This window comes from Otolemur garnettii, unplaced genomic scaffold (genome assembly GCF_000181295.1).
Source record: "Otolemur garnettii isolate 467f Iridium unplaced genomic scaffold, OtoGar3 scaffold00007, whole genome shotgun sequence".
NCBI classification, from domain to species: domain Eukaryota; kingdom Metazoa; phylum Chordata; class Mammalia; order Primates; family Galagidae; genus Otolemur; species Otolemur garnettii.
The window spans coordinates 12,154,559-12,166,874 of NW_003852402.1; the positions used below are offsets into that span (position 1 = coordinate 12,154,559).

The window sequence follows — 12,316 nt, forward strand, 5'->3', positions numbered from 1 at the left end:
AATCTGAAGGGCTCAGGGAAGGCCTTAGAGGGAAGGTGATAGTGCTCTGTGCTTTGAAGGATGAGCCCGAGCTCCTCACAGGTGGTGGAGGGGGAGAAAAGCAGGCACTGCAGGCAGTGGGACGAGCAAGAATCAAGTGGTGTGGGAGTGGATGGGAGCTTGGGAGTTGAGTGTCACTCATCTCCCATTAGCATCATTAGAACCCACTGTCCTCAGGGATGCCAATTCTGCCAGGCTCTACTCTAAACAATGTCATGGGAGTCAGCAGGTTTAGCAAGAGATTATTTTACTCCTGCAACAAAGAGGGGCCTGGTTTACAGGAACACAAGCGGCTCATACTAGGGTTACCAGTAATCACAACCACCGAGCAGCTGTTTCCAGTGAAGGACTTCCACCTTTTTATCTAGAAAGGAATATGGAATACTGGGGAGATGAATACAAGTGGTAGATACTCTTCACTCAATTCTACTTTTGGAGTTTCTTCAACTTTGGTTCAAATTTTACCTTTGCTATCAATTCACTGAGTCTTGGGAGAGTCATAGCCTCCACATTCCCCTTTCTAGCCTCAGTTTTCTCCAGTGTAAAATGAAGGGGCTAGAATAGAGGCTTTTCAACAACTGGTTGCCAACCCAGCTGTATTAGCATCACCTGGGAACTCAAATTTGAGAGCTCTACCCTAGACATACAGAGTCAGAAACTCTGGGGGTGGGGCCCACTCATCCCTGCTTTAACAAGCCTTCCCCAGAATTCTGATGTGAACCACTGGGTTAGAAGATCCCCAAGGATGGGCGGTGCCTGTGGCTCAAGAAGTAGAGTGCTGGCCCCATAAACCAGAGGTGGTAGGTTCAAACCTGGCCCTGGCCAAAAAAAACTGCAAACCTCCCCCCCCCAAAAAAAAAACCCAAGGTAAGGCCTTTTTAGCAGTAAAATGTGGCTTGTGCTCTGAGATGTTATGGTTTAGTAGCATCCTCTTTGGATAGAAACATTTCTTGCCCAAAAAGGCAACCTTTCAGGGTAAGAAGTTCAATTGCCTTTGACTAGCTAAAGCCCAGCATCCAGGTGAGCTTTCCCAGAAAGCCTCAGGATATGTGGCTGACTCTGAAGGCCTACGTTTTATTTTTTATTTTTAAGTAGGAAGTCTCAGACTTGGCCTGTGATAAAGGCAGTGGTAACAGTAGTTGGAAAGGAAAGGTGAGAGGAGCTGCCTTCTCTTCTCAGCTCAAAACCTCTGACTCACTGTGGGGTGTGTGTAGCCTGGAGGGTGGTGGTGGCTGTCCTCTAAGAGTTCCCCTTCCTCTCGCTGGTCCAGGAGTTTCCTGGTGTTAACTCCTGGTTTGCCACCTCCCCCTTGGAGAGAACTGATTACAAAACCTCAGAAGAGGCGCCAACAGTCACGGCAGCTGGGGCGACTGACTTTAGAGAGAGTGTTGGGTTCCAACACAGTACAACAGAAAAAAGTCGTCTTCTGAGGTTCTAGTTTTCCTGACCTGGACATAAACGTCTGGTTAAACGTCATCAGAAAGATGAAGAGATAATTTCACAGTGATGCCCTGGTTTCTTCGTGCAAAAGCGGCACACTCAGACTGTCCCTGGAGAAGGGTCTGCTGTTTGGGCCATGGCCTTTGTTGGGTCCGTCCCTGATTGGGGCTCCAAATTAGCAATTTCCAGGGATTCCCAGCCCTCTCTGGGTGGTATCTCGGTAACAACGATTATAAATACGACTTTTTAAAAATATAGCATTGGCCACGTGCTGGGCGCTTTTCCAAGTATTTCACATTAATTAACAAATTGAAGCCTCACGGAGGTAGTGACTCTAATTACCCTCAATTACATGGGAGGAAACCCTGGCCTAGAGAGGCTACGTCACAGAACTATGAGTCTCCTGTCAACAGGGTGCAAAAAACCACAGACCAGCCCAGCTGGAGTCAGGAACCCTGGCCGGAGTGCTCGGCAGCCCCATCTGCTCAGCAAACAAGGAGGCTGACCCGGGTGTTTCCAAGACCACTTTTGGGTCGGAGGTTCTCCGAGTCTGTGCAGGTCCATCCGACGCTGGTTCGTGAAAGAAGCCTAGGCGGGCTCGTGTCGAGACCCGGGTCTGTAAGGCCTGGCCTCCTCCAGGCGAGGCAGTGTCCTGTTCTGGGCCCCTCCCGCAAGTCTCCCCCCAAGACGCCCGGTCCTGGGCTCCCGGGTCCTGGGATGAAGGAAATTTTAGCCTTCCCAGGTGTTCTTGTCCAGAAAGCCCGGAGAGTCAGGAAGGACCCAGCAAGAAACCCAGGTGGCAGGACGCTGGCCAGCAGCCCCGCGACTGCCAACCACGTAGTCCCTTTAACCCCACAAACTTTCTGCCTTGATTCGGACCCCCCAGCGGGGGGGTCACATTGGCTGGGCCGCTGCCGCCCCGCCCCGCCCTTCCTCTTTGCCTATCGGCTGTTATAAGTATCCATCACATGCAGCGCCTGCCTAATGGCCCAGAAGCTTGCCAATCAACGGTGGGCGGGGGAGACTGGGCGGAGCCGGCGGGGAAGCTACACGCCAGCCTCGTTGCCCTCCCTGCCTAGTTGCCTGGGGACCTGGAGGCGCCCGGGGACCGAGGTCAGGTGCAGAGCACCGGGACAGCCAGTGCGGGGCCCCAGGGACTCACCGATGCGCTGTCCCACCGGAGAGCTGAACGGGTTCCCCAGGAGAAAGTCCATTGCCGCGACTGCCGCTGCCACCAATCCTGAGAATCAGCTGACAGTAACCGCCAGCGCCGCCAACCCGTCACGTGACGCGCCCGACGGCCTGGGGGGCGGGGCAGAGGGACTACAGAGCTTGGCAGCAGGCCCCGCCCCGACGCACGAGGGTCCGGCCCAGGGCGAGGGCGATGACCTCACTGCGCCGCACTTGGCGTCGGTGGACGTCACGCACGACGTGGGGGCCAGGGTGCTCGGGCCTCTCTACGTCGCGCCCCTGATGAGTTTTAAAAGGATTTCAGGGGCGTGGTCTGAAGGTCTCAAAGTACCTGGGTAACCCGGTCTCCCTCCAAGTTAATGACATGGGTAAGGTCACCCTAAAGCCCAGACTCTGAGTCCTTGGGCCCTCACTGCACACCTACTTACTCCTGGGGGTCGACGTCCTCTCTAGGACTGTTGTCTCCCTTTCTGTGACTCTTCTATTTGATGTGGAGGTCTCCTTGCTCCAAGATCCACCTTGCTTGCAGCACACATTTACTTACCTTAAATAAGAGGCAGGGACCAGGGGTTTGTGATCACTTGAGATTGAGAACCAATTTAATGAATTGCAGCTAGGGACCGACCAGCGCTCAGGATGGCAGAAAGCACACAGGTAGACTCACGTGTGGAAACTCTGGTACCCATCCCTGCCATTAATTTGCTGTGTAAGCCAACCGGCGAGCTCCCATTTTCTCTGTGATCAGATCAAGGACTCTTAATACACACATGTATACACACACACACACACACATATATACTTTTTAAAGGGCACATGCTTCTTTGATAATTTGAAAAAAGCCATAAATACTTCTGCCTTTTCTGGCAGTGATGCAATTTTGTTTATAACCTCAGGGAATTTCTGGGTCCCTTAAGTACAACGTTAAAAATTTCAACGCAGTCTGGGAGGCCCATCCACGAGGGTCACTTGGAGCCAGGAGTTCAAGACCAGCCTGAGTAAGAGCAAGACAGTGTCTCTGCTAAAAATACAAGAAATTAGCCTGTGTGGTGGGGCCTGCCTGTAGTCCCAGCACCTCCGGAGGCTGAGGCAAGAAGATTGTTTGAGCCCAGGAATGAGGTTGCAGTGAGTTATGGTGAAGCCACTGCACTCCATCCAGCATGGGCGACAGAGCCAACTTTGTGATTCTAATCTCTTCTAAAGATCTCATCCTTCCTGGCTGTGTACCTTGTGCTAGATGTCACTGTACACTCTAGATAACTAGGTTATGGTTAGGATTTTTTCTTCTGATATATACTCCAAAAAATACAATATCCATGGCCTTCATCATTTTGGCTGCTAGAGGGTGCTTTAATATTTGTCTTTGCAGTTTTTGGCCAGGGCTGGGTTTGAACCCTCCACCTCCGGTATATGGGGTTGGTGCCCTACTCCTTTGAGCCACAGGTGCTGCCCAATATTTATTTATTTATTTTGTGGTTTTGACTGGGACTGGGCTTGACCCCGCTACCCTCGTATATGGGGCCCCTGCTCCTTGAGCCACAGGTGCTGCCCCACTTTAATATTTTTTAATCGTGGCCAGGCAAAGTTGCTCACGCCTGTAATCCTAGCACTCTAGGAGGCCAAGGAGAGTGGATTGCCTTAGCTCAATGGTTGGAGACCAACCTGAGACCGCATCTCTAAAAATAGCTGGGCGTTGTGGCAGGTGCCTGTAGTTGCTGTGAGCTATGACATCATGGCACTCTACCAAGGGCGACAAAGTGAGACTCTGTCTTAGAGAAAAAAAACCTAAATTAGGACTCAATCGCTTCTGCACATTCACTTGTTTGAGCAGCCACGGTGTCTGATGTCTGCACTGTACAATGTAAAAGCTGTGCTCTTTGAAGTGTTTTCATGATGCTCACAAGACTTGTTAACCAATGACCTTTCCCCCCCACTAGTCCATATGCTCCTAGAGGGCTGGGATACTATTTTGCTCACTACTGTTGTTTAACAGAAGAACTAGCACATGAAAATTTAAATTAATCTACCTTTTGTAAATGATATTTGGACTATAGAGGGGGGCAATCAAGATGACCTTTATTCAGGTACCTTCCATGTCTTTCTTCCTTGAGTCATATTGATTGGTTGTATGGAATATATTCAGCATGAACTTCTTTTGGATTCTTCCAATCACAACCTTATCATCCCTATGTTGGGTGGTAATTTGCTAGTTCTTTTAAGTGTTATTCTTTTTTTGAGACAAAGTCTCAAGCTGTGGCCCTGGGTAGAGTGCAGTGGCATCACAGCTCACAGCAACCTCAAACTCGTGGGCTTAAGCTGTTCTCTTACCGCACCCTCCCAAGTAGCTGGGACTACATGTGCCCACCACAATGCCCAGCTGTTTTTGGAGATAAGTCTCATCATGTCACCCTCAGTAGAGTGTGGTAGTGTCACTGCTCACAGCAACCTCAAACTCTTTGGCTTAAGCGATTCTCTTGCCTCAGCCTCCCAAGTAGCTGGGACTACAGGTGCTTGCCACAATGCCTGGCTATTTTTTGGTTGTAGTTATCATTATTGTTTGGCGGGCCTGGGCTGGATTCGATCTCGCCAGCTCTGGTGTATGTGGCTGGTGCCCTAGCAGCTGAGCTACAGATGCTAAGCCATTAAGTGTTATTCTTCATGGTAGAAAATCAGAAACAACCCGTATACCCCCAAATAGGAAGTGGACCATGCAAACAGAATACTTTAGAACTATTCAAACAAAAATGGAATTACGTGGACTTTGTCAACACAGTAGACAAGGATGTAAATAGCAAACCTTAAGTTAGTACAAACCTGATTAAAACTATGTTTTGTAAGTGTGTTAGTAAGGAACGAACTCATTTAGTAAAAATTTGTTAATTTTCCCTTTAAAGTGTTTTGGCAATATTAATATAATGTCTGTCTTAAGGAATAAATAAACGTTCAAGTCCCTTGAGGCTGATAGTCTGCATAAATGTAATCTATCTATTATGTCTTTTTTTTTTTTTTTTTTGAGACAGTTTCACTTTGTTACCCTTGGTAGAGTGCCATAGCGTCATAGCTCACAGCAACCTCAAACTCTTAGGCTCAAGTGATTCTCTTGCCTCAGCCTCCTGAGTAGCTGGGACTATAGGTACCGGCCACAACGCTCAGCTATTTTTAGAGACAAGGTCTCGCTCTGGCTCAGGCTGATCTCAAACCAGTAAGCTTAGGGAATCCACCTGCCTCAGCCTCCCAAGTTATTATGTCCTTTAATCACTTACAGACTCCAAAGGATCATTAACAGTATAGAAGCAGTATTTCTCCCTCCAAAGGAAGAAATACTGCTTCCAAAATTTAAAGGCAATAGTATGAGAAGGAAATTGAAATCCAGTTGGACACTGGAATAATGCAAAGCTGTCAGATAGCTTTCCTACAATCACTTCACTCAGGACTGAAGATAATGCATTCTGATGAATTACATACATGATTCAAATCTGAAAGTAGCTTAGGGTAGAAAAAGTCCAGGTTTCCAGGTCAGCTGTACTAGTGTTCTTATTCTGGCTTTGCCATTTACTAGCTGTATAAACTTAGGTAAAGTAATTTTCAGCATCTATCTCCTCATCTTTTTTTTTTTTTTATTTTTGAGACAGTCTCTCTGTCGCCCTTGGTGGAATGCCATGTTGTCACAGCTCATAGCAACCTCAAACTCTTGGGCTTAAGCGATTTTCTTACCTCAGGCTCTCAAGTAGGTAGAACTATAGGTACCTGCCCCAACGCCCGGCTATTTTTTGTTGTAGTTGTCATTGTTTGGCAGGCCTGGGCCAGGTTCGAACCTACCAGCCTTGGTGTATATATGTGGTTGGTGACCTAGCTGCTGAGCTGTAGGCCCTGAGCCTATCTCCTCAGCTATTAAGGGGGATAATATAAGGCTTTTAGAGGACTGAGTGGATAAAGGATGCAAATCACTCTCACTAATAGTCATTCAGTGATATGTTAATCTCTTTCTTGCTGCCTTTCCATAAAATGTTAGCCTTTTCACCAATCATTTTACAGGTATTTCGCTATTTATGACTTTTACCACCTTGTATCTGCATTGAAAGGTCAACCAACCCCCATGTATTCAATGTTCTTAATATTACTAAACATTCCTGTCTGGCTGGCTGACTGAAGGCTTGGAGGCAGGGAGGCGACAGTAATGCTATTTTACAGATGGGACTTTGAAAGCCTATAAAGATTAAGTGACTTATCCAACATCACTGATTAAGCCAGGACAGTGCCAAAATAGCAAGAAACATACACTGATTCAGGTGCAACTCTTATACAAGACTGATGAATGTTTCCTTGATTTAGGCCAACACCATAATGTATATAGTTTCATTTGCCAATAAACAGAGCCACAGCTATCAGATTTGGTAGGCTTGTCATCTGAAAAGTGAAAACGACAGCCTCTATAATGTAACCGTTAATAGAAACAGTGTAAGATTTATGTCAGAAAAATAGCTAAGATTAAAAACTTGACTTCTATTCCAGGTTGACTTTTTTTTTTTTTTAAAGAATATTATGGTAGAAAAAAAATAAAAAAAATAAAATAATATGATGATAGGCTACAGAATGAAAAACAGGTTTTACAACTTTGTAGAAACAATAGCACAATTATGGAAAAGACGGCTGAGACTGGACTACAAATATTAAAAATGTGATTTTTAATAATATAAGTACAAAATTTTATTTCTTTATACAACTGTAACGGGATTTGGATCAAACCACTAGGATTTATTTAAAAAACAAAATAAAACAATGATATAAAAATTGCAAGAAGGTCTGAATCCAAAGTATTTCCTCTAATAGTACCAAATACCACAAGGTACAGATTATCATACAAATGTGTACAAATTTTAAATACAAATACAATAGGGCTAGCTTTCAAAGGAAAACAAACAAAAAGCAGGTCCTCATCAGGATTTCATTAATGTATACAAATGACAATGGTAAGACTAACTTCTTTTGTACTATTCGTGCCTTCCAGGCCCCTTCTAGCTAACCTGTGTCAAACAGGAGACTCTCACAGGTACAAATGAGGCATGGTATAAGGTTCTAACGTATAAAAATCAAGCTAAGATTTCGGCTTTTCTTGATTTTTGGTTTCCAAACATTCCTGCTTCCTTCTCTGTTTCCCCAGTTACATCTCAAAACTATCCTTGAGCTGAGAAAGGGATTCGGCCGCCAGAACACCTTTAAGCAGCACAGCCCTGTGACAACATTGGTGGGAGAAGGGAAGGAATTAAATAGGATGCACCATCCCCAGAGATTTCCTTTGATGCTGCAGTGCTCTGCTTAGGCCAGGACTAGAAAGCAGTCACCTCAGAGCTCGGTTCATACTAAATTTAAAAGCAAACCTGAAGTGCTCAGCTATCTTCTTTTCAACTTGGAATCAAAAGTCAAGTTCTTTGGGAATACGAGCTGCTGGGGATGGTAACATTCTCTTATTTTACTTTTCTTGACATTATTGAAGGCCATGATGTTCTTAAAGAATTAGAATCTTAATATAATGATTCCTTTTTGAGGTACAATACCGTGATACGTACTAATAGATGATTTGGAGTTTTCGGAACAGACCAGAGGAAGGGAGAAATGACAAATTTGTATCTTCCACGTGCTGTTGCTGGTGGAGGCTTTTGTTATTAAATTATATATACAGAAATTTACAGGATAAATTAAAATCAGAGATTTTAAAGTGATAAATACACATAATTGAAATACACATTCACACACACATTAAATAAACCTACATGAAAACTGAGTACTGTTTTTTGCAATTTACTTATATGTGGAATGCAGAACACGGTGTATCTGCTCACCAGTGGAACCCAGAAGCTGATTCCAAAAATCATGCAGGATGAAGTTTATCCACAACCACCAAGCAACTAAGCAGCAGCTTGTGGGACTTGGTGGCTATCTTAATGCTGCCACTGAAAGATACCAGCTCTTGGTGTTGCAGACCAAATATTCTGGGTCAGCTCAGAACTTCTGTAGGTTCAACTGGTGGCACTGACAGCTTTACCCAACCCATTTCAAGGTGCTTTTGCTGTCAGCACTCATACGACTTGTTGGCCTCTAGTGAGGCTACCAATGATTATAATAGAATTTGAGACATGGACACCTGTATAGTAGGAATTAGAATAAACCCCCTAATCAGTTCATCTAAACCATCTCAACCACTATCACGGGAATGACTTTATCACCTCCCACCTAGGTCACTTCAAGTTGAAAGGCTTTGTATTTTCAGTCAACTGGCATCCTCCCATAATCTCTCCCATTACATTTCAGACTGTAAGACAGGTAAGGCAAATGGTCAGTGACGGGTCTGGAGGTCCAACTGAGTGTGGAAAAATAATCACATTTTAGCTGTCCATTAAGAGATGCGCTTGGCACCCAGAGCAAGCCCCCAGCCCCCAAGTTACATTGATTTTTAAGGCAGGTTTATCCACCACAGGAAAAAAGAATCCCAGGCCCATATTCATGCTGAAGTTTTCTCTTAGCTAAACCTTTGCCATTTCATAAAATTATTAAGAGCAAAGTAGTTACAGTCCTATGTATATATTATACATTTATATATATATATGTATAGATAAAAAATTTAAAACCTACACCAAGAGGCCAGTGAAGGGGTTTGAAACAGTCATATATACACAAACCAGCAACAGTGCAGGATCAGGTTTCTGTCTCGGGATTCTTTACCATCACAGTCCAGGCATGATGTAAGCAATGTTGTCTAGTGTGTTTGACTGAAAAACAAGGAGAAAAGGTTCAACTGAAGATCACTTTACTTTGGTTTCCTGAGACATGTTTCTTTTCAGACAAAGTCTCACTCTGCTATCTAGACTAGAGTGCTGTGTCAGCCTACCTCACGGCAACCTCAAACTCCTCGATTAAAGCCTGCCTCAGCCCCCCAAATAGCTGGACTACAGGCGCTCACCATGATGCCCAGCTAACTCTTCTATTTTCAGTAGAGATGAGGCCTTGTATTGCTTAGGCTGGTCTTGAACTTCTGAGATCAAGCCATCCTCCCACCTTCACCTCCCAGAGTGGGAGGATTACAAGCTTAAGCCACTGCACCCAGCCCTGAGACATGTTTCTTTGAGGGGACAGAAGAAAAAGATAAAGTTAGAAAAAACAGGGTAAGAATGAGAATGGCAACTTGTTGTCTGTTATGCTGGGGGCTTTTCTGCTCACTTCCCCCCCCATTAATCTTGATAAAAAGAAGAGGCAGAAAATTCCTATACTGTCTTTGTGTATAGACTAGCCAACAGGAAACAGAGGAGTGGCAGTACCTCAATGGCTAGAATCCTTCTCCCCAATTGGCATATTTTCTAGTTTCACTGAAAACATGGCATTCGTTTCATAATGTAGTATCATGTTCCATGGGCTCCCTAGTTCCATGTCGCACCAGGTGCGACAAAGCCTTATGACCCTGCACCTGAGAGTGCTCAAAGAGGCAGGGCTTCTCTGACTTCCAATGGATCTGGCCCTAAAAACCCAAGGAAAACTCACCAAGACCTGTTTGGGACAGCCATTCAGCTCAGGTAGTTGTGTGGTCAGACATGCCAAGGGCCCAAGTGCACAGATGATGGAATCCAGAAGCACAGACAAACTGCCAGACACAGCCACCATGCCCTGAAAAGGAGAGCATTAACAAAGAGGAGATTGCAACTCAAATCATACTGATGCTGTCTCCCTGTTCTGGTTGACTTCCTCACCTGGCTCTTTAAGTCCCAGGTGGTTCTAATTAAACATATGAAACTTGCAGCAGAAATGAAAGTTGACTTTTATAACTCTGTAAGTTGTTGAAAAAGAAAACGTCCACAATACATTCTCAGGTTTCCTTTCTATATTCCTAACCCATTTTATCATCGATAGGACCTAGAGAACACTTAACTCCTTAACAGGAATAGTGACAAATGCTTTACCTACCCTGGATAGCTGCTGACAAGATTTGTAAGATCATGTATGCCAAGTGTATCTGTTATAAACTCCAGAAATATAGCTGAAATGTGATGACCATGAGATTCTACAACCCTACATGTTAACATTTAAGATATTTCCACATGTGTGTGGCTTTTGGTAGCTGTTACCACTTTCTTGAGTTCTCACCTGAAAAGAAGTGAATTTGGCTTATTTCCAATTTTAATCTCTTATATAATTCACATTGTCTATATATTTGTGATTCAAAGAGATAAATAAGATGATTTGCTGCAAATGTTACTGCCCAGCTGTTGCATAACTGGCTTTAATTAGAAGCACTGTGACATTTAGGGAGGCAGCATAGCAGAGTCCTTAGGGGAATGAACTCTGGACTTGGGCCTCAGGGTCCCCATCCTGGCTCTACCACGCAAGGTGCTGGGCAAGTTGCGCCCTAAGCTGTGTCTGTGAAACAGAGCACTAAGGGCATCTGTAGCATGAATGGGACTGAGGTGATAAAGTACTTAGGATGGTGTTGGTATGTGGTAAGTACTTAAAAAATCAGTAATTATTGCTATTATTTCCACTATCTTTACCTTCAAAACAGCATTTCTGGTGCTCTGCCAGGTCTCTCCTTTTGGATATTTCTCAATCTCAATAGGCCATAAATAACCCTCCCATTCAAACCCACTGTTCCTCCTAGCATCCATTCCTTTCCCAGGTCACCACCCTTCACACAACTGCCTGGTCTTAAGGCCTCAGCCATCACTGACTCTTCCTTTCCCTTGCCCTCCTTTTTTTTTTTGGAGACAGAGCCTCAAGCTGTTGCCCTGCATAGAATGCTGCGGCATCACAGCTCACGGCAACCTCCAACTCCTGGGCTCAACTGATTTTGCTGCCTCTACCTCCCAAGTAGCTGGGACTACAGGCGCCTGCCACGCCTGGCTATTTTTTGGTTGCAGCCATCATTGTTTGGCGGACTGGGCTGGATTCAAGCCTGCCAGTTCAGGTGTATATGGCTGGCACCTTAGCTGCTTGAGCCACAGGCGCCGAGCCTCCCTCATCCTCCTTATCCAATGTCTCCCCTCTGCACTTTTTGAGGGCAGCAGCACAGCAACATGTTAAGAGCATGGACCCTGAGGTCTTCAAAACTTAGGGGTTGAACTCAAGAGCAAGTCATTTAACCTCTCTTAGGTCTTTTTCCTTCTATGAAAGAGGAAGAAAAATTCTGCCTCACAAAGCTGCTGTATGAATTAAATGATCCATATAAAGCATTCTGAACCAAAGCTGGCCGAGTTAGCATTCAATAAATGTTGGTAAGTAGTGGTGTGTAACATTATTCCATTACCTCTGCCCTACAGCAATTTATAGCCACTATTTCATGTCTGACTCTCCTAAAGGATTCTAGGATCCTTGAGGGTAGGAGCCATATTCTATTTCCTTTTATGTTTCCCGATAACTACCAGTCTCCACATACTGTAACAAAAAGCTAGTGAAGGCTCGGTGCCTGTGGCTCAAGTGGCTAAGGCGCCAGCCACATACACCTAAGGTGGTGGGTTTGAATCCTGCACGGGCTGCCGAACAATGACGGCTGTACCCAAAACATAGCCAGGCATTGTGGCAAGTGCCTGTGGTCCCAGCTACTTGGGAGGCTGAGGCAGGAGACTCGCTTGAGCCCAGGAGTTGGAGGTTGCTGTGAGCTGTGATG

At 45.2% G+C, this 12,316-nt stretch overlaps 2 protein-coding genes across 6 annotated transcripts in view; both read right to left on the reverse strand.

Annotated features, from left to right (window-relative positions):
* Nucleotides 1-2,803, reverse strand: part of TOM1 (target of myb1 membrane trafficking protein) — a 44,641-nt gene extending 41,838 nt beyond the window's left edge. Inside the window, exon 1 of the mRNA XM_023509201.1 lies at nt 2,642-2,803. Within this exon, the coding sequence (XP_023364969.1) occupies nt 2,642-2,693 (52 nt within the window). The 5' untranslated portion in view covers nt 2,694-2,803. The remainder of the gene's footprint in view (nt 1-2,641) is intronic.
* A 4,526-nt stretch (nt 2,804-7,329) lies between these two features.
* The window catches only part of HMGXB4 (HMG-box containing 4), a 37,444-nt gene continuing 32,457 nt past the window's right edge, over nt 7,330-12,316 (reverse strand). For all 5 annotated transcript variants that reach the window (XM_023509470.1, XM_023509469.1, XM_023509467.1 and 2 more), the window contains 2 exons: nt 10,201-10,323; nt 7,330-9,434 (listed from right to left, as the gene is read on the reverse strand). In XM_023509470.1, the coding sequence (XP_023365238.1) occupies nt 9,390-9,434; nt 10,201-10,323 (168 nt within the window). In that variant the 3' untranslated portion in view covers nt 7,330-9,389. The remainder of the gene's footprint in view (nt 9,435-10,200; nt 10,324-12,316) is intronic.